The following is a 19,831-nucleotide window of genomic DNA, read 5'->3' on the forward strand; positions in this document are numbered from 1 at the left end:
TTCAACAAACATGCTAAAGCATGAACTTCTACATTAGTGTAGTAACCTTGGTAGGCTGTAAACTCCCTGTGGCCACATGCAGGACACTTGGAGTATTGCTTTTAGGAATTGACTTCAAGGATTGAAGCTTTTAAGAAAAGTTCTCTCAGTGAGGATACATGTGTGTCCTTAGAGAAAGAATTTCATTACATAAGAGAAACCTACTCACTCCAGTTCAAGTTTGGAGAGTAAGCTAGGTAAGCAAGCTTGAAAATTGTGACCACTTAGGGTCAAAAATGGCAGGTAGTAAGGTTGTCATGCTGCGGAGTGAGCAAGCACCTGGGGCTGTTCTTAACCTTCACTACTAACCAGCCATGTGTCTTAGCTGAATTACTTAACCTCTCATTGCTTTGATTATTTCCTCTGTGAATTGAGGGGTGTGGTGTACTATATCTATGGTTATTTTTCTGTTCTGAAATTGTGTGTGTGGGTGTGTGTGTGCATGCACGTGCATGTGCACACTTGTGGGGCAGGTGAAATTTACTGACTCTCGTAACAAAGCTTGAGAGAAAATCAGGCTTAGCACAATGGCAGTTTGGTTGGATTAAAGCCCCCTTTCAAAGACAACACTCTTATTTGTTGATCTATATATTTGTTAAGTAAAGCAATACATCAAAACTTTTCAAATCATGGAATACTTAAAAAATGATAATATTTTGATGGTACACTGAAGTAAACTGGTGAGATGATGGTGTCTATATGAGGCTTGATGAAAACTTTCACCACATTTTATTATGTAATTATTAGTAAAACAAAATACAAAATATTAGGGAAGATATTAAATTTTGAAGTTGTGGGAAACCTCCAAATAAAAAACGTATCCGTTTATAATTGAGAGTGATGACCTCTCTTCGGATTTCCAACTTGAAATGCTTCATTCAGTTCTCAGATGAGCCTTTTGGATAAATGTTTCTTCAAATTCTTGAGAGAGTCACCACTTACAAGAAATGTTGCTCATAGAAAGAAGTGACAAAAAATAAAAAATCATTTTCACAACTATCAACTTCCTATTGCTGCTGTAACAAATTACTATAAATGTAGTGGCTTAAAATAACACAAAATAATTATCTTACAGTTCGTCTGAACTGGGTTTTAATGGGCTCAAATTAAGATGTCAGTAGGGCTGTGTTCCTTCTGGAGGCTCTAGGCAAGAATTTGTTTTCTTGCCTTTTCCAGCTCCTAGAAGCTGTCTGCATTCCCTGACTCGTGGCCCCTTCCTCCATCTGCAAAACACATCACTCCAGCGTCACATCTCCTTCTCCCACTCTGACTGTCTTGCCTGGCTCTGACAAAGACACTGTGATTACATTGGTTCGTCCCAAGTAATCTAGGATCTTCCAGCATCCTGGAAGCTGCCTGCATTCTTTGACTCGTGGTCTCTTTTGCCATGTAAAGTAACAGACTCACAGGTTTTGGAGATGAGGACGAGGACAACTTTGGGGGAATCATTGTTCAGCTTATCCCAACCACCCTTCAAAAATTCCCATCAACTGAAATTATGTTTAAAGAATCAAGCAGAGTTTCCTTTTCTGTTGCTGACAAATGTAATGCTGAAATTTCTTGCAATAATGTGAATGGATTTCTAATCCAAGATCACTTTTTATATCAAATATTTCAAAGTAATGGTGACTCTGCAGAATGGACACACCCTTGCAGAGTAGCCATCTTGTAGCTAACCGGGACCAGGAAAAGGACACATCAGCTAGAAGAAGACAGGAGGTGGCCAGAGGCTCTGAGCGGCTGCTGAGATGGGGGCCCCCGTCTCACTTGTCCCTCTCCACCCCCTGTTATCACGCCGCTGAGTACTGTGCTGGCTCCTTGGGTTCCCAGGTGATGAGGCTCTTCAGCAGCCCTTTGTCCTCGATGGGCGAGGGACACTCTGCCTGAAGTACACATCTAGCTGGGGGGTGCTGGATGTTGCTCCCAGAGCTGAGACCCCACTCTGCTTAGGCCACCCCTGATCTAGACAGATCAGCCTCAAAGGGATGAAGATCTCACAAGCCTGCTGTGGCTCCCAGATGGGAATCTAAGCAAGGCAGGGAGTGTGTGGGTGTGGAACAGGGCTTCAGAGTCAGGCTACTGGTGTCAAACCCAGGAGCTCCTGCTGATTAGCTGCTTGACATGGTGCAGGTCACCTCACCTTCCTGAGCAGCTTCTATTGTAAACTGGGGTTCTTGCCTCCTAGGTTGCTGTAGAATGAGGTCCGGAGAGTGCTTTGCACAGTGCTGAGAACAGCATCAATGCTGACCACTGACGATGACAATGAGGATGCTGGTGTTTTCAGCCTTGTCTTGTTTTCTTTCTCCCAGGGTAGATTCTTAGTCATCTTCACCTTACCTGCTCTGTACTTATCAGGGGTGCTTTGTGCAATAAGCACATGATGGAAAGTGTCAATCGTTGTGGCAGCCACATGACATCTAGGTCCTGATAGAAGAGGACCTACCCGGCTGCTGGTTAGAGGCTTGCCATGTGCAGAGCTGGAGCTGCTGCGTCAGCAGGTGCGTTAGCGTTCTACAGGTGAGATCAGTTGACTGTAGCAATTACTTCAAATGGAATGAAACAGAAACCTTAAGTGATTCCATCTCTCTTCGATACTCCATTTCTACCTGCATGAGGTTATATAACATTATGATGAATTCCTGAGCTAATTTGGAAATTATACATATTTATATTTTGGTTGTTATTATAGCAGCAGTGCACTGATCATTTGATTCCGAAAGTAATTTCCTTCTACAAATTTACCCTTGACGTCCTAAAATGTATATTCAGATTTAATGGAAAAAAAAGATGGGTTATAAAACAAGGCAGTGTTTTTGAGCCTGAAATAGTAAGGGAAGAGCATTAATTTGCTTTTAAGTTTAATTAGAAATGAAATGACTTTCTAAATCATAATTGATAGCATTTTATTAGGATATTATTTTTCAGTGTCTGGAATGCTCATTTTTCACATTTAAGATCAATAAAGTATTTTTCAGGATATGTTTGCCTTTGTTAACCGATTGGGTGAGCCTTCAAGATATTTTTAAGCAGATATTTTTGTAAAAATATTTAAATATTGATTGTTAATAAAGCCATTTGTTTTAATTCATTGGAAAATAATTTTATTAGGGCTTAAATAAAGCTGTGCCAGCAATTTTCTTTCATCATAGTGTTTTGGGGCTGCATTAATTATAAGCAATGGAGCTGCTGGAGACATTTACACAGCACACAAATTCCTCATTGTTAGCAATGGCTGGTGTGTGCTGACAGCTACCTCTTAGAGAAATGCAACCCATGGTTTAACGGTGGAAAGTGTGGCATTAGCATAATTTTTTGGCAGGGACAAAGCTGGGGTTGCAGCATTGCCTTCAACAGTGACTCCTTCGTTAACAGCGTCTTATCAAGGCCCGGACTCCCGGGGCGACATGCCGCCACATGATCGTGTCATAGGTAACCGGAATCCTGTGGGAAACGGCTGCTTCTGAATAAAAGGGAAAGGATTTAAATTGCTTATGATTATGATTTGAAAAGGACCTGTGGAAGAAAGATTCTGAAAGGAATTGCTTGTGTTTGATCAAAACTGACACAGTGTCACGGCAGCTTCTTTGACATTGACACTAATTCATGTTATAGTTTCCATAAGGTGATCTAGAATTAAAACATTGTATTCTTCAGAGACCAATTCAGACTAAAATAGATCTGCTAATGCAAGGCTTCAGAGTCAAGAATAAATTATAGCCTCTGAGGTTCTGGAAGTTCATTTGCACATTGTTAAACGTAGTTCAGATAATTGGAAAATTTTTTTTGTGTATTTTAGAAGGTACGTCAAGACAGTATTGGAAAGTAGTGGAAAATATCAAATAATTATTTTATATTAATATTCGTCCTTTATACAATAAACTATTCCCTGACCTCAGGATTCCTTTTGATTTTGTGAATAATAAATAGAATTATAAAACTAAATATAACTGGCTGGGTGCGGTGGCTCACGCCTATAATCCCAGCATTTTGGGAGACTGAAGCAGGTGGATCACCTGAGGTCAGGGAGTTCAAGACCAGCCTGGCCAACATAGTGAAACCCCATCTCTACTGAAAATGCAAAAATTAGCTGGACATGGTGGCACGCATCTATAGTCCCAGATACTCAGGAGGCCGAGGCAGGAGAATCACTTGAACCTGGGAGGCGGAGTTTGCAGTCAGCCAAGATTGCACCACTGCACTCCCCCTTCGGCGACAGAGCGAGACTCCACCTCAAAAAAACAAACAAACAAGAAAACTAAATATGACTGATAAAATTTGGTAATATAAGATGAGGAAGTGGCGACCATTTATTGAGCATTTACTATATCCTGGACAGGCAGTGTGATAAGGGCTGTACACATTTAATACATCTAACTTACATTTGATTTTAAATTTAAATTTACATTAAATATATGTGTTCTTGCATTATAGCTGTTCTTGCATTGCTATAAAGAAATACTGGAGACTAGGTAATTTATAAAGAAAGGAGGTTTAATTGGTTCGTGGTTCTGCAAGCTGTACAGAAAGTATGGTGCTGGCATCTGCTTCTGAGGAGGCCTCAGGAAACTTACATATGCATGGCAGAAGGCGAAGGGAGAGCAGGGGTCTCACAGGACTAGACAGGAGTGGGAGCAAGAGAGAGAGTGGGGGAGGTGCCACACACTTTTAAACAATCAGATCCCACAAGAACTCACTACCACAAGGACAGCGGAGGGTTCCACCCCCGTGACGCAAACGCCTCCCGCCAGGCCCCACCTCCAACACCGAGGATTATATCTCAACATGAGACTTGGAGGGGACATCCAAACTATATCAATATATTTAATTATCTTAACTCTGTGACTTACTGTCGTCAAGTTGTAAATGGGGCCATTAAACATCAAGAAAATTAAGTGATATTTCCAAAGTTACTCGGCTAGTAGAAGGCAGGTCTGAGATTTGAACCCAGGTCATTTGATTCTGGAGCCTGCAGGATTGACTCTACAACCCCTGGACCATGTTCTTTGTCACTAGTCAGTTCTATATGAATCCATTAAGTGATTCCCCTGTGGCTCCTTTTCACCATCCCTCTTACATAAGCGTGATTGTGGCTATTTAAAATACACGGCGCCCTGATCATTCATTTCATAGTCCTTCCTCTTGTCAGCAATTCTACCAATTTCTTCTTTATCCGTTTTGCTGTTGTTGTTGTTGTTGTTGTTGTTCTCTATTGGAGTCACATGGGCATGGCATTGGGCTCCTCTGTGCTGACCACGTTTCCTTATCTCCTCTCCATCCCAGTCGTACAGCCTGGAAAGAGGGAGTGCCTTTCAGGGATGAGACTGGAGGGTGTCTTTGCTTCAGATTTTCCAGAGCCCTCTTACTTTTGGATTCTGTGGGCCCGTGAAGTGTGTGCGGGATCATGTATGAGTGTAGGGGATCATGTATGAGTGGGGGAGTCAGGTATGATTGGGGGGATCAGGTGTGAGTGGGGGGTCATGTATGAGTGCAGGGATCGTGTATGAATGTGGGGATTGTGTATGAGTGGGGGGGTCGTGTACGAGCGCGGGGGGTCGTGTATGAGTGTGGGGGATCGTGTATGAGTGTGGGGATTTTGTAGGGGGTTGTATATGAGTGTGGGGATCGTGTATGAGTGTGGGGGATCGTGTATGAGTGGGGGTGTCAGGTATGAGTGTGGGGTCATGTATGAGTGTGGGGATCGTGTATGAGTATGGGGATTGTGTATGAATGTGGGGATTATGTATGAGTGTGGGGATTATGTATGAGTGTGGGGATCATGTATGAGTGTCTCCAGGACTGACAGAATATACCCTGGTGGTTTAAGTCAAGTGGGGCCCAGAGAAACTCTGGACAGATAGAGGGTGATGCTCTTAGTTCCTCTTTTTACCCATAAAACAAGAGGTTCAACAGAACAATACATTGTTTGCAGGAACAATATGTTCTGAAATTATAAGTTCTGAAAAGTATTCTTGAAAAGATCTTTAGGGCCCCAGAAAGGTTTAGGCTCCCGTATGGTTTAGGGGATAAGCTCTATGCCCGGAGGTGCCCTGTGCCAGCCCACTCCCAGGCAACCTGTGAGCTAGGCCTGGCCCTTTCCAATTTCCTTGCACCCCCTTGGAGCAGGTGCTGACCAGAACTGCTTGATCTCCCTCCCCTGTCACTGGGAGTTCTGTGATCATCCACGCTCCATCAGCATCCTCTTTTGACAAGAAGCTTGTTTTGTATAATCTCCCACCGGAAATGATGGAAGTGGCCTGAGATGAAGATGAGCCTCAGTAAAATCTGTTATGTTTTACTTCTGGAAAGTGGGATTCAGCCTGGATTATGAAGTACATGAATTTGTGTTTTGCAGCTCAGTGGCTCTCAACCTTGGCTAGACAGTAGAATTATGTGAGGAACTTTAAAAATGCCAAATACCATGGACTTGTCCCAGAATAATTAAAATCAGAATCGCTAAGGCTGGGCCCTGACAGCAACATTTCTTAAAAGCAGGCGAGTAGAATGTGCAGGGAGGGCTAAACCTTGAGTGAGAAGATGGCGAGGCAGTGAAGGCGGCTCTAGTACTGCTATTGCTACTTGTAGTAGTGCAGCTAGTACTGCTAGTGAACAGTTACTAGGTGCCTATCATGTGCTGGCGTTGTTCTGAGCGTTTTTCATAGAACAAAATTATTCTCATGCATTCCTTACAATAACCTATCAGCTTATTTCATTTTCACTGATGTGTACTTGGAAAACCTTGAGGAGGTACAGCGGTGTATTCAGAGTGAAATCACGTTTCATGGGGCATTCTCTACTACAAAGGTGAAGTTTAACCTGTTTGTCTAGGTGCAAGATATCTGACTTTTCTTTTTTCTTTTTCTTTTTCTTTTCTTTTTTTTTTTTGACAAGGTCTTGCTCTGTCGCCCAGGGTGTGCAGTGGCATGATCTCAGCTCACTGCGACCTCCGCCTCCCGGATTCAAGTAATTCTCCCATCTCAGCCACCTGAGTAGCTGGGATTACAGGCACCCACCACCAGGCTCAGCTAATTTTTGTATTTTTAGTGGAGATGGGGTTTCGCCATGTTGGCCAGGCTGGTGTCAAACTCCTGACCTCAGGTGATCCACCCACCTCAGCCTCTCAAAGTGCTGGGATTATAGGCATGAGCCACTGCGCCCAGCCAGATCTCTGACTTTTCATATCCGTTGTCTTGTCATAGAAGATTTAAGTGGTCTTGGATGGCAAACATGCCTTGGTTCTGCCAGCTGAGACCCAGGTGTAATACAGTAAACAGTGATCTTCAGATTCTGAGTTACAAATCCTGGCCTCCTAATTCCTAGAATCAGACTTCACATGAGTTTCTTGAAATGCATCTTTGCTAAAAATAGTTTATAAAACTGCCAAAGTAGAGAGACCTTGATAACATACTGCCATGCAGACTCAGGTAGTACATACAAAGTCCTCCAAGTGCTCCAACTAACTCCTGTGTACTTGGATTTAACGCCTTTGTACCTTTCCATGTGATCCCTCATGTTACATTTACAACCTCCCTGGGAGGGCTCCATCATGAAGGGCTAGATGGGTAAGGTGAAATTTAGATTGTGTTGTAATTTAGCTGGTTGCAAAGTCTGAGATCACTTGCCTTCTAGTCAGGTCATTTAAAAAACATATGAGGCCAGGCGTGGTGGCTCACACTTATAATCCTAGCACTTTGGGAGGCCAAGGTGGGTGGATCACGAGGTCAGGAGATCGGGACCATCCTGGCTGACATACTGAAATCCCATCTCTACTAAAAATACAAAAAGTCAGCTGGGCGTGGTGGCGGGTGCCTGTAGTCCCAGCTACTCAGGAGGCTGAGGCAGGAGAATGGTGTAAACCCGGGAGATGGAGCTTGCAGTGAGCGGAGATTGCACCACTGCACTCCAGCCTGGGTGACAGAGCCAGACTCCATCTCCAAAAAAAAAAAAAAAATTAAACCATTAATGTAGTGTTGTTGGTTTTGGTGTATTCTTCTATCAATGTATAGAGTATGTAACCACCACCATCTCCAAGGTATAGAACAGCAGCATGGAGTTCCCAGGGATGGACTAGGGCCTCAAAGCCACCCTTTGTCTCCTCCACTTACCTGAGGGGCCTGGTTAAGCTTAAGTTTCTCTAAGAGGTTAAGCTCTATGGCCAGCCCTCACTAGTGATTTCTTGGCAGTTAGGTGACAAACTCAGAAAGTTTGGCTGATGATAGGAAAGGGAATGTGTGAAGTTTTTCCCGCTTGACAAGACACTGTAATTCGTGATCTCCAACGGAGGGACCTGAGCCATGAAAACAAGGCTGGAATCAAAACTCTGAAGGTATAGGTTACTTTCCAGAAAGAAATGAACTGATTTACCCGTAGAGGCCTCTGAAAATAAGAATGTCCTGCCTGGCAGAGTGCTGCCGTCTGGATCTGAGCCTGGGGTGTCCTGGGTGGGTGTACACAGGACATGTGGAGGAGGGTGTCAGGAGCGTGCTTGTCCTATGTCCTGGTCCAGACCCTTGCGAGCCCACTTCCGTCTTTTCTTCCCTTCCCCGAATTTAGATCTTGAGCTCCATGCTCAAAGGCCTGGAGAGTTTGGGGCTGTCCTTCCATCCCCACAACTTAACACCCATCGACTCCTTGACAAGGCAGAGTAGCCAGAAGCTCCTTTGATGCCTGGGAGCCTCTCCAGGAAAGCTCGTTTTGATAATAGCACTCATCCTTTGATCTCCACAGGGAGCAAGTTACCAACTTGATTTTTTAAAATTCTGACAGTTTTGTTGACTTTGCACTCTGATGAAAGCATAAAATCCTAGGATGAAAAACTCTACCTAAATATCAAATAATAAAATAGTTATACCCTAGAAGAAGAGAAACTCACTGTCTCCTGCTAAAGAAATACCTTGTGTCTATGCAACTTTTCTTTTCCCCTTTCTATACCTCTCTTATAAGGGCAAAGCATTTATAGCCTCTGAGTTCTAAGAAACCATGGAAGCACCCTGATCTGCTGGTGAGATAACTGAGATAACAGGGCCCATGGTCCAGGTGCCAACACTGAGGACCCCCGTTCCCTTCTGTGCATGGAAAGAAGCATTAAAGAGAGTTGTCTCATTCCTGGTTGGGCGCAGTGGCTCACACCTGCAATCCTAGCACTTTGGGAGTCCAAGGCGGGTGGATCACCTGAGGTCAGGAGTTTGAGACCGGCCTGGCCAACATGGTGAAACCCGTCACTACTAAAAATACAAAAATTAGCTGGGCATGGTGGTGGGTGCCTGTAATCCCAGCTACTCGGGAGGCTGAGGCAGGAGAATTGCTTGAACCTGGAAGGCGGAGGCTGCAGTGAGCCGAGATTGTGCCATTGCACTCCAGCCTGGGCAACAAGAGCAAAACTCCATCTCAGAAAAAAAAAGAGTTGTCTCATTTCTGTGATGTGACATCTGATTATGAAAGTCTTCTACAGTGAAGGAATGGGGGAGGAGGAAGGTAGAAGGAGGGAAAGGAAAGAAAGAAGGAAGGGGAAAGATAAGAAAATGAGGAATTATATTAGAATATTTTTGCATTTTATGGAGCAGGAGGTATCAACAGTAGTCAGCCCGTATGGGTTTGCATTCCGCTGTTTGTTTACTGGAGATGTGGGTAAGATGCTTAACTAATATTGCTTTGAGAGGCGCTTGTGAGGATTAGATAAAATGGTCTTTACAAAGTGCCTGCCAAGTAGTAAACACTCAATAAAGGTTGTTATACAATCCAGTGGCAAAAAATAGGATTTTCATTTCTTATTTGGTTTCTAGGTCCTTCTACAGAATAGGAGGTGCTCTGTAAATACTGACTGAATATGTAGATGCGAGAATGCCTAATGAGGAGGTAGAGAACTAGCGCGGCCCACATTGCTCACATCTCTTCTTACCATGCTTAGGAACTTTTGTCATGCGCATCCGCGCATCTCAATTTTGAGGTAATGCTTAACTCTACCAGAGAAATAATTTAGTGTGGATGTAACTGTTAAGACAGCTACAAAGCCAGTGTCCTTAAAAGAAAAAGTCATTGAATAGAAAAGAGATAGAATTGACCATTTTGCTGTGATACACTGTTCTCTTATTTTCAGTATTTCTCACTTTTAGAACTAACAAAGGATTTAACTGTTGAGTCAAAGGTATGCCATAGGACTTAGATCAATACCAGGTGGAAGGTAGTGAGAAGGATTGTCTAGAAGGAAGTGTGAGATGCCGTTAGACATCCAAGTTGAGGTGCTAAGGAGTTAGTAGGTATCCAAGCTTGGAGTTTGAGGAAGCAATCAGGCATTTAAATTGTTCTTTTTAGGAGTTTTTAGGAACTTCAGTTCTTATGGAAACGTTGAGTATTCTATACATCCATGTAGAAGCTTAACAGACTGGACTTCCTGTTTCCACTGAGGTTGAATAGACAATGACAGTAACAACAGTCACAATATTTAACTTTTATCAAGGGCTTAATTGGTGCTTGATCCTGACTTGGGTGCTCTGTATGCATTATTCCACTTAATCCCACACCATGTCTATGACCTGGATACATCATTCTCTTCATTTACACAAAAAGAGATAGGTACAGAGAAATTAAGAAAATGACCCAGTATCATACAGATAGCTAAGTCATGGCATTGAGTTGTAAGGGGATAAATTATGAGACAGCTTCTGCACAATGTGTGTCCTCTAAGATAGGTCTTTCCCCCCAAACTCCATGATTAGTGCCTCTGTTCACTTATTAAAAACACTGGGCCAGGCGCAGTGGCTCACGCCAGTAATCCCAGCACTTTGGGAGCCCGAGGTGAGCAGATCACTTGAGGTCAGGAGTTCAAGACCAGCCTGGCCAACATGGAGAAACCCTGTCTCTACTAAAAATACAAAAAATTAGCCAGGTGTGGTGGTGCATGCCTGTAATCCCAGCTACTTGGGAGGCTGAGGCAGGAGAATCGCTTGAACCCGGGAGACGGAGGTTGCAGTGAGCCGAGATCGCACCACTGCACTCCAGCCTGGGCAACAAAGTAAGACACTGTCTCAAAAAAAAAAAAAAAAAAATTGCAGACCCTTTGGCTAAGGAGCAAACTGGGCTAATGTACTAGTAATAGTTCCTTCTTACAAGCCATTGCTAAGATTTTGGTGTAAAGAGTTAGTTAATGTGGTATTTTGTTCATTAAGTGAATACTGAGTACCTACTCTTTTCTCGGCTCTGTTCTAGGAACTGAAGCAATGAACAGGTCACACAAGTCCTTGTTCTCATAAAGCTTGTACACTAGCTGAAAGAGATAGACAGTAAACAAGTAGATGAGTGTGCTATTTTAGACAGGGTATTCAGAGTGGGCGTCTATAAAGAAGTTCCATTTGAATAGAGACTGAATGAAGAGGGTGGGGAAGAGCTTTTCTGGAAGAGGATAGAGCCAATTCAAAAGGCCCCTCATTGACAAGAGGCTGGAGTGCTCTGAACCACAGAGAAGGCTGTGATGGCTAGTGGTGCATGGAGGGGGAGGTGGGGCCTGGGTGATGCAGGGCCTCACAGACCATGGTAAGGAGCTGACTCTTGTGCGTAGAGAAATTGAGTTTAAGCAGAGGGCTACCATGATCTAGTAGATAAGGTTGAAAGATCTCTCTGGTTGCTATATGAGTAGGAGAGGAAATTAGTGATAGAGACACAAGGCATCTCTCATATGGCCCAGAGGGACTGATGAGAAGTGGTCAGATTTGAGTTATATTTTGAAAGCCAAGCCAATAGGACTTGTCTTTGGGTTGGTACCTATAGCATAGGGGAAAAAGATGGATCAAGAATGACTCTTGGGCTTTGGCCTGAAAAATGGGACACATTTGGAGGAAGGGATATATTGTATAACCCAATAAGGAAGACAGTGGAGGCAGAAATTTGCGGGATGGAATTGGAGCAAATAGGGTTCTGTTTTGGACAGGGAAAGTGTGAGATGCCTTTAGACATCCAAGCCGAGGTGCCAAGGAGTTAGGAGGTACCCGAGCCTGGAGTTTGAGGTAGCAATCAGGCATTTAAATCGTTCTTTTTTAGGAGTTTTTAGGAACTTCAGTTCTTATGGAAAATTTAGTATTTTAGAAATATTTAGTTGTTGAGGCTGTCTTCGATCCTTGAGATTGATTCCTGGAGAACATGCTGGTGTGTGCTGGGATTTCTCACGCTTCCCCTGGGGAAGGCATATTCCCATGCTGAGCAGATGGGAGCTCCAGGCAGCCGCACCAGCTGCACGGTGCTAGAATATTTCTAAATAGTTCTCCAGGCACAGGCAGCTATTTTTCTGAATTCTTTGACACATATAACCTCTTTACTAAATCCGACATAGATCTTACATCCTATTCATGCATGCTCCCAGTGGAGTTCAGAAGTACATTAATTAAGGTCTAACAAATTGTTCATCATGTTCACATTTAAAAGGGTCCTAAAATAGACCAATCATGGGCATGCTGGGTGTTTGTGTTTAAGGGTCTTATACACTAAAACTGGACCCCGATGTTCCTTTACTATATACAAATGGCCATTGTGAACACCAAGTGGGCTATAAATCAGAAGATGACAAAGAAAAGGGGAAGGATGATGACTCAGTGTGGAAAAACCTATAAGCCAGAACCCGCTTATTTATTATGTTTGGATACATTTCTCCAGTTCAACTGTCCCTGGCTTAAGCCCTGCTTCCCCCTTCTTAGTCCAGTTTCTTAAGTCATTTTTGCTCTCTGCTGTCAAAAGCACCTTTCATCCACTCAAACTAAGACACTGATCTTATTCCCCAATCATCTACTGTTCTCTAGAGGTATTCTTACGGTTCTGTTCCATGATTTTCTACATTTCATTCCATTAGCTTGTTTGGTCATTTTTACTTTTCTGGTGAGATGATTTTCCCTAGACTCAAAAGAGTTACCTCTCTTGGATAGGCACCTTCAATTATACTGATTGCATCATTGGCTCCCCAGGTGATCAAACGTCTCCAGATGGTAATGTTTACAGTGCCTGCCCCACACAGAAGCCTGAGATGGCAGGAAGGACTCTAGGTAGGCTTTTCAGATGGGTAGATGCCTGAACATGCTCTGGAAAAACCAGTCTTCTCTCCTCTCTGCAGTTTACCAGCTGTGTGACTGTGCGCAGGTTACCGAGTTTCTCCAGGCCTCTGTTCTCTTCTCTGTTAAAAGGGGACACTTCTAATCCATGTCTGGTATTTGCATTAAATAGATAAATACCTGTAAAGCACTTAGCAGAGTAGCTGCTACTGAAAGGAAGTCAGTAAACTTTAATTCCCTTCCAAATCCCTCTGAGTCTTTTATTCATCAGGAAACAACAGCCGTGCACTCTGAATACACACATGCCAGTAAATGGCTATTAGTGAAGACAAATCAAGCTCCGGAAGCAAGCTAGCCTGAGGAGAGAAGAGAAACGGACAATTTTAAGACAAAATGGAGAAAGAGAGTGTGGGGTTCAGGATCGGCAGCATCAGCATCTCTTGGGAACTGGTTAGAAATGCAGGTTTTCAGACTGGGGCTGGGCAGTCTTGTTTTAACAAGCCCTGCGGGTAATTCTGATGTACAGTAACATTGGACTACCGATGGTCTAAGCTAAACTCAGCAGATAATGGGTGAGGAGTAATGGTGCGTGTTACTGTGTGTGTTACGTATGTTTGTGTGCATACATAACCATGTGTGTAGAATGTTTGTAACAGCTGAAACTATTAATCAAACATGGTAATATCAGCAAAATCCATTCAAACCGGTGATTAATTGCCCATTTTTCTTTGGTACTGTTGTCTGAGTAGAAATACTGTATCACTAGAATGCTTATTTTCAATAACTTTGCACTAAATTCATTTGGGGTTTAAAAAACGGATTCATCAACTTTTTCCTTTATTTTCTAGGAAATTCCACTTACTTGGATGACCATGGACCACCTCCTAGTAAGGTAAGATCTTTGCTTGTGATATAAGTCCCCTTTTTCTTTTATCATACTTACAGCCTCCAACAAGCGGAACAGATCTCTCCTGGACATGGATCATTCACAAGAAACAGTAGACGACATATGTGAAATTGATGTTTGACTTCTAACAAGGAGGAAGCAGAAAAGCATGATGATAGCCCAGATGACAGGGAGAAGGAGCCATTGTTGAATCAGTGGCTGTTGCTGCCCAGGCATTGGAGCCTGAGACTGACTTCAGACCTCTGGCAGCTTCTCCTGTTTGCACCTCATTTTCATTTGCCTTGGCATCGATGCTGGCCCACAGTGTGATAGCCACACCCGGCCTCCCCATGCCTTCGGGCTTTGGGGCTAGACTCACATCTGTCCTGTTCTCTCCAGCCTAACTGGGTTGGGATACTCCACTTGAGTTCCTGCCAATACCCCCTCAAGGCTGCCCTGGCCTGGCCTGTGAGTCCACTTTTGTTTTTCCTGTAAGCAGTTTTGTCTGACTTAAGGGGCAGAATAATCCTTTAGTATAGTTTCCCTAACACTGTTTACTTTCTTGAGCTCAATGAAAACCGAATGCTCATCTACTGAAAAGTGAGCAAACTAGAACAAATTGATCATTGTATATAAGAAAATACATGCAGTACAATCAATTACCCTTTATTATAACCGTATGTCCCTTGGACTTTTTTGACATCATTTTTTTTCCTTCTAGGAAATGATGGGGATTGTTGATCAGTACTTGGGAAGGGGTTGTGCTTGGCAAAATAAGAAGTTGGCAACCCTCTATCTGTCCCTTCAAGAATGTTCTTTCTGGGCTGTGAAATCCTAAAGTGTAGATACAAGCACTCTAGCTCTCCCCATACTTGGTGGTTTTCTTAGTCTTTGACCACTTAAGGTGATGCCTACAAAATGCAGTTGTAAATACACAGTGAGAAGATAATGAACCCCCAACCTTAGAGGCTTTGGGGAAAATTACTCCTGTATTAGTCCATTCCTGCATTGCTATAAAGAAATACCCGAGACTGGGTAATTTAAAAAAGAAAAGAGGTTTAATTGGCTCACAGTTCCGCAGGCTGTATAGGAAGCATGATATAGGCATCTACTCAGCTTCTGGGGAGGCTTCAGGAAACTTTCAATCATGGTGGAAGGCAGAGAGGAAGCAGGCGCATCTTACATGGCCAGAGCAGGAACAAGAGGGATGGAGGGAGGTGCCACACACTTTTAAACAACCAGATCTCACAGGAACTCACTGTCGCCATGACAGCACCAAGGGGGATGGTGCTAAACCCTGAAAATCCACCCTCATGATCCAGTGACCTCCCACCAGGCCCCTCCAACACTGGGGATGACAATTAGACATGAGATTTGGGTGGGGACACAGATCCAAACAAATCAGCCCCAAAGTCTGTTTAGACCACCCCCACATTCATGAGCATGAACTTTGGAAGAAGATATTTCTGGATTCAACACTGACGCTGTCACTTTCTAGCTGTGTGACACTGGATGAATTACTTAATATTTTGAGCCTCAGTTTCTCATGTGCAGGGTGGGACTAAAAATACTGCTTACAGCACAGGATGCCTAAAATGATTGAATGAGCTGATGTATGATGAGCACTTGACACTGACATGCGATAAACTTTAAATCAAGGGTGGCTGCTGTTAACTGTACTGCAGTAACATTAAAATTATTGATGAGTGGTACAGCAGTATTTATCACAGTCATCAAATGGTTCTACCGCTTGATCCACCACCTGTTTATTGAATGCCTGTGATGCTGCAGGCAGTAGAAATACAAATACGAAACAAAACAAGAACAACAACAAGAAAAATAGCCTCTATTCTAGAGGAGCAAAGGAATATAGAGGATTATGTTCTCTCTGGGGATAAGGACCGTGTCTAACTCGTCTCCGTATCCTCACATTCTTGCATTAGCCTCAATGCACAGAGGCACATCATGACTATTCATTAAATTTCACTGAATTAGACCATGGAATCCAGAGCTGGAATCTGAATTAGGTCTTCTGGCTTCCATCCCGGGTTCTTTCACTGAGCCAGTATTCTCAAACTTTAGCTTGCATCAAAAGTACCTGGAGGCTTATTAAAACACAGATTGCTGGGCCCAGGCCCCAGAGCGTCTGATTCAGTGGGTCTGGGGTGGGAGCTGAGCATGTGCATTTCTCACAAGCTCCCACGTGATGCTGTGAGTCTGGAGTTCACATTTGAGAGCCACTGTTCTAAAGGCCGTGAATGTAAAGAGAACCATTTCCTTAGACATTTTCTGTGGTGTTTTCACTGTTAATAGCCTAGAGAGAGTGCTATGGCTATTATCTAAAGTTTATTTATTAATGTAATGATGACTCACCATCATAAGTTTTCTTGTAGAGAAAACATGTTTAGAGGGGTCAATCACCTGCCTAGTAGGGACAATAGAGGGGGAAAAGAATGGTACCGAAGGTCCTGGTAGGTGTCCTCAGCAGTGACTTCCTTTTTCTCCCAAGTAGGGAGGGGCCAGGTGAAGCCCTCCACAGCCCCCTGCCCTGTCATGATATTAGGGAGTGGGATTAGGTGGCTCTGTCAATGGGACCCATCAGCTGTTTTCCTCAATGGCTTGTTGTTCCTGGCTTGATAAACAGGGTTTTACCTGGTCTGAAGACCCAAACTCTTTTTTTATGAACTTGCCTTTTTGACCTTTTTGCTTGGTGGCCAGCCTGAGTCAACACTTTGGTCTTCCTGCTGGTCTTGCTGTGGCTGGGTTGTCTGTCCTGGCTGCCTCTTTGCTGGGACTGTCAGTGCCTAGATTCGGTGTTTTCTGGCTTCACTTCCCCTTCTCCTATAGGGTCTTCCCTAGCTGTGCCTCTTCCCCCTGCCCCTACAGTCTGGTCTTCACCTCCCCCATATCTCCCCCAACCCCTAACTAAAGCTGCTTGTAATATGCAAAAATGATCAGGTTATAGCAGATTATTCAGACCCCTTTAGAGTAAATCCAGTTTTATAAACTCTTTACTAAGTTTGAAAATTGGGAGCATAATCTCTTTAAATCAGCAGAAGTTTACCTAATACAGAATCTTTCACTGTAACTGTATTTTCATTATCTGGGATTGGAGTAGCAAAACACTCTTGATTTTCTAAGCAGTAGCCATAAGAAGAAGAATATAAAAATGGGTAAAAATATTACTGGCATGTGAACATCTTCTCATCCGTTCTTATTGCTTCTGGCAGGGTGGAAATGAATCTCAGAAGTGATGAGGTCAGACTACGGATAAAGGTCCCTTAAGTGTCCCCTGGGGTGGGGCCTCAGTGGTTTAGGTCTGTAGACCAGTGGCTTATCCAGGGACAGGGTGGCATGCAGACGATGAGGACTCACACATGCCTGGCCTCTGGAATGAACCCTTACCCTGGCAGGGAAAAGCAAGACTCAGTCCAGACCCATCTTTTTCATATTTGTTTAGTGCTCAAAAATAACTTTTTGATGCCAAGACTGAAAGAGTTGAGATCTAGATAAAATAAGATTTTTAAACCCTGAAAATATACTGAGGTTACAGGCGAGTTCTCATTTTATTAAATGTTCAATTTCACAAGTTGCACATTCCACAAGTAATAGCCATTTAGGGAATGGGGTGTGCCACACAACACATACTGGGCCCCCGTCCTCATTCTCTCCAATATTTTCATAAGAAAAAACAAAGGCCTCTGATTTTCACTTGTTTTTAAAATCCACTTGAACCTCACAGCTCACCTCGATTTTTGAGCTAAGCCGCTATTTAAAGGTCGATGTTAATATTTTCTTTTGGTTGCCACATTTTACTACTACTTTGTGTGTACACAGAATACAGTGGTTTAAGGTTAGAGCACTGACTAAGAATCACCATGGAGATTTCTAGCGAATGAAACAGAAAGATTATTTTAAGTACAAAAACAAAAGCATGATAGCTCTTTTTGTGAAATTGCATGCATGTGTTTGTATGTATGTCTACAGAGACAAGCCTGGAAAGGGAAATAGTGTTTTCTCCAAGTGGTGAGGTTTTGGGAAGTTTCTACCCAGTTCCTTATACTTTTATGCATAATTTGAGTTCATTAAAGTAACACCTGCTCAATCTAAAAATCAGAAAAAGAAATTTTCTGGTGTGAGAGAAGATTAAAGTTGGGTTTAAAGCTTCAGTGCCTTGGCCTCTGCAGCATCATGTGTAGTATCCACAGACCCGAGAAGCTGACATTTCCCCTCCTTGGCTTCACTTCACCTGGGACGTGGGTACCTGGTGCAAGCAGCGGGCAGCAGCACTGATAAGTTCTGTTGGTAACAAATAGGATGTGGCTATCATTTCATATACATTAACTTCCCAAACCCCATAGATAAGAAGAGCTGTTCTAACCGCCTCAAAGATAATAAAATCACTATCCATATCTGTTTTTTCCTGTGTGCCACACACTATGCTAAGCACTTTGCATGCAAAACTTAATCTCTATAAATGATATAAGAGAGGAAGTAATTTTTTAATCCTTACTTTACAGATAAGGGAGCTGGATTTTAGAGGGACAGGCTAACTTGCCAAAGGTCACACACTAAGTAAGCATTGGACTTGGGATTCCAGCCCAGGGCTGTGTGTATAGCTCCAGTGCTCATGTTTTTAACCATTTCAAAATTACTAATATAAGTAGAAATACAATAATTTTCTACCTTATTTCTAAATTTTTGCACTTTTAAATAAGCAATCTGGTACATTGATTAGTATAATACACAGATTTTAACCTTCAGTATACCAGAAAAAAATAGTCATCACCGTTTACCATTTGGGTTCAAAGGACACTTAATTTTTTAAAATCAATGCAGTGAACTTTTTCACATCTACTTTATCCGTTTTCTTCCAGTAACCTTTGTATACTTACCTTCAGCACCTGAACATTTTCAAACTGTATATAAAGTAAATTTTGGTATACAAACTTGAAAAGGTGAAAGAATACCATCCTACATTCATTTAGCAAAACAGGATGGCCCAGGTTCTTTTCACAAAATATTATTTGAGGGAATCCTTCCTCTTGAACGACTGACTGTATAAGAATAGCATGTTTTCTTTTTGTCCTTAGAAATATATTGTTCATTCAATATATTTAGAGAGTTTAGGAGAATTAATCTATGATGTCATCATCTGAAGAGTCGTAGTCTGAGGTTTCGTTTCCATGATCAATTTCATCATCATCATTAGAGTCTTCAGTGCCGTCGTGTGATGGCTTGCATTCATCTCTGATGTTTCTGTTGTTTGTGAAATCTCTCTTTCTGTCAGTTATCTTCTTTTTGTCATTATAGGCAAGAATGAAAAATTTGAAATTCTCCACTCTAGTCAATGAAATTAAAACAAACTACAAAGGTGATCTCTAGTCTCCTTTTATATCCTCCAAAAAGATGATGTAATACTTTGGGTAACACAATAAGAAAGATGGAGGATGATGCAATAGTGACAATTTATTTCACTAATGAATCATTCCCCTAGGCCCACGCTGTTTAATATGGTAGCTATTAGCCTCAGGTAGCTAGCTATTTAAATCTAAATTAATTAAAAATAAAAAAATAAAAATTCAGTTTCTCCATTGCACTAGCCACATTTCGAATTCTCTGTAGCTATATGCAGCTAGTGGTTACTGTCTTGCACAAGAAAAATAGAACATTTTCATCATCAAGGAACATTCTACTGAATGGCAGTGTTCTAATCCATTCCCTTGTTCTTATATTTTCTATTACTTTAGTCTTCTTAAACCTTATTTGGGAATAATTGATATATAACTGGTGGGTAATTGTTCCTGAGATGATAAAATAGCAAAATGTTTCAAGATATAGGAATAATAAAATTACAAAGATGCCGTAATGGATCTGA

General features: G+C 42.4%; 1 protein-coding gene across 1 annotated transcript in view; it reads left to right on the forward strand.

Moving 5' to 3' along the window:
• The window catches only part of UST (uronyl 2-sulfotransferase), a 326,326-nt gene that overhangs the window by 119,349 nt on the left and 187,146 nt on the right, over nucleotides 1-19,831 (forward strand). Inside the window, exon 2 of the mRNA XM_054492129.2 lies at nucleotides 13,916-13,959. Within this exon, the coding sequence (XP_054348104.1) occupies nucleotides 13,916-13,959 (44 nt within the window). The remainder of the gene's footprint in view (nucleotides 1-13,915; nucleotides 13,960-19,831) is intronic.

This window comes from Pongo pygmaeus, chromosome 5 (genome assembly GCF_028885625.2).
Source record: "Pongo pygmaeus isolate AG05252 chromosome 5, NHGRI_mPonPyg2-v2.0_pri, whole genome shotgun sequence".
Classification (NCBI taxonomy): domain Eukaryota; kingdom Metazoa; phylum Chordata; class Mammalia; order Primates; family Hominidae; genus Pongo; species Pongo pygmaeus.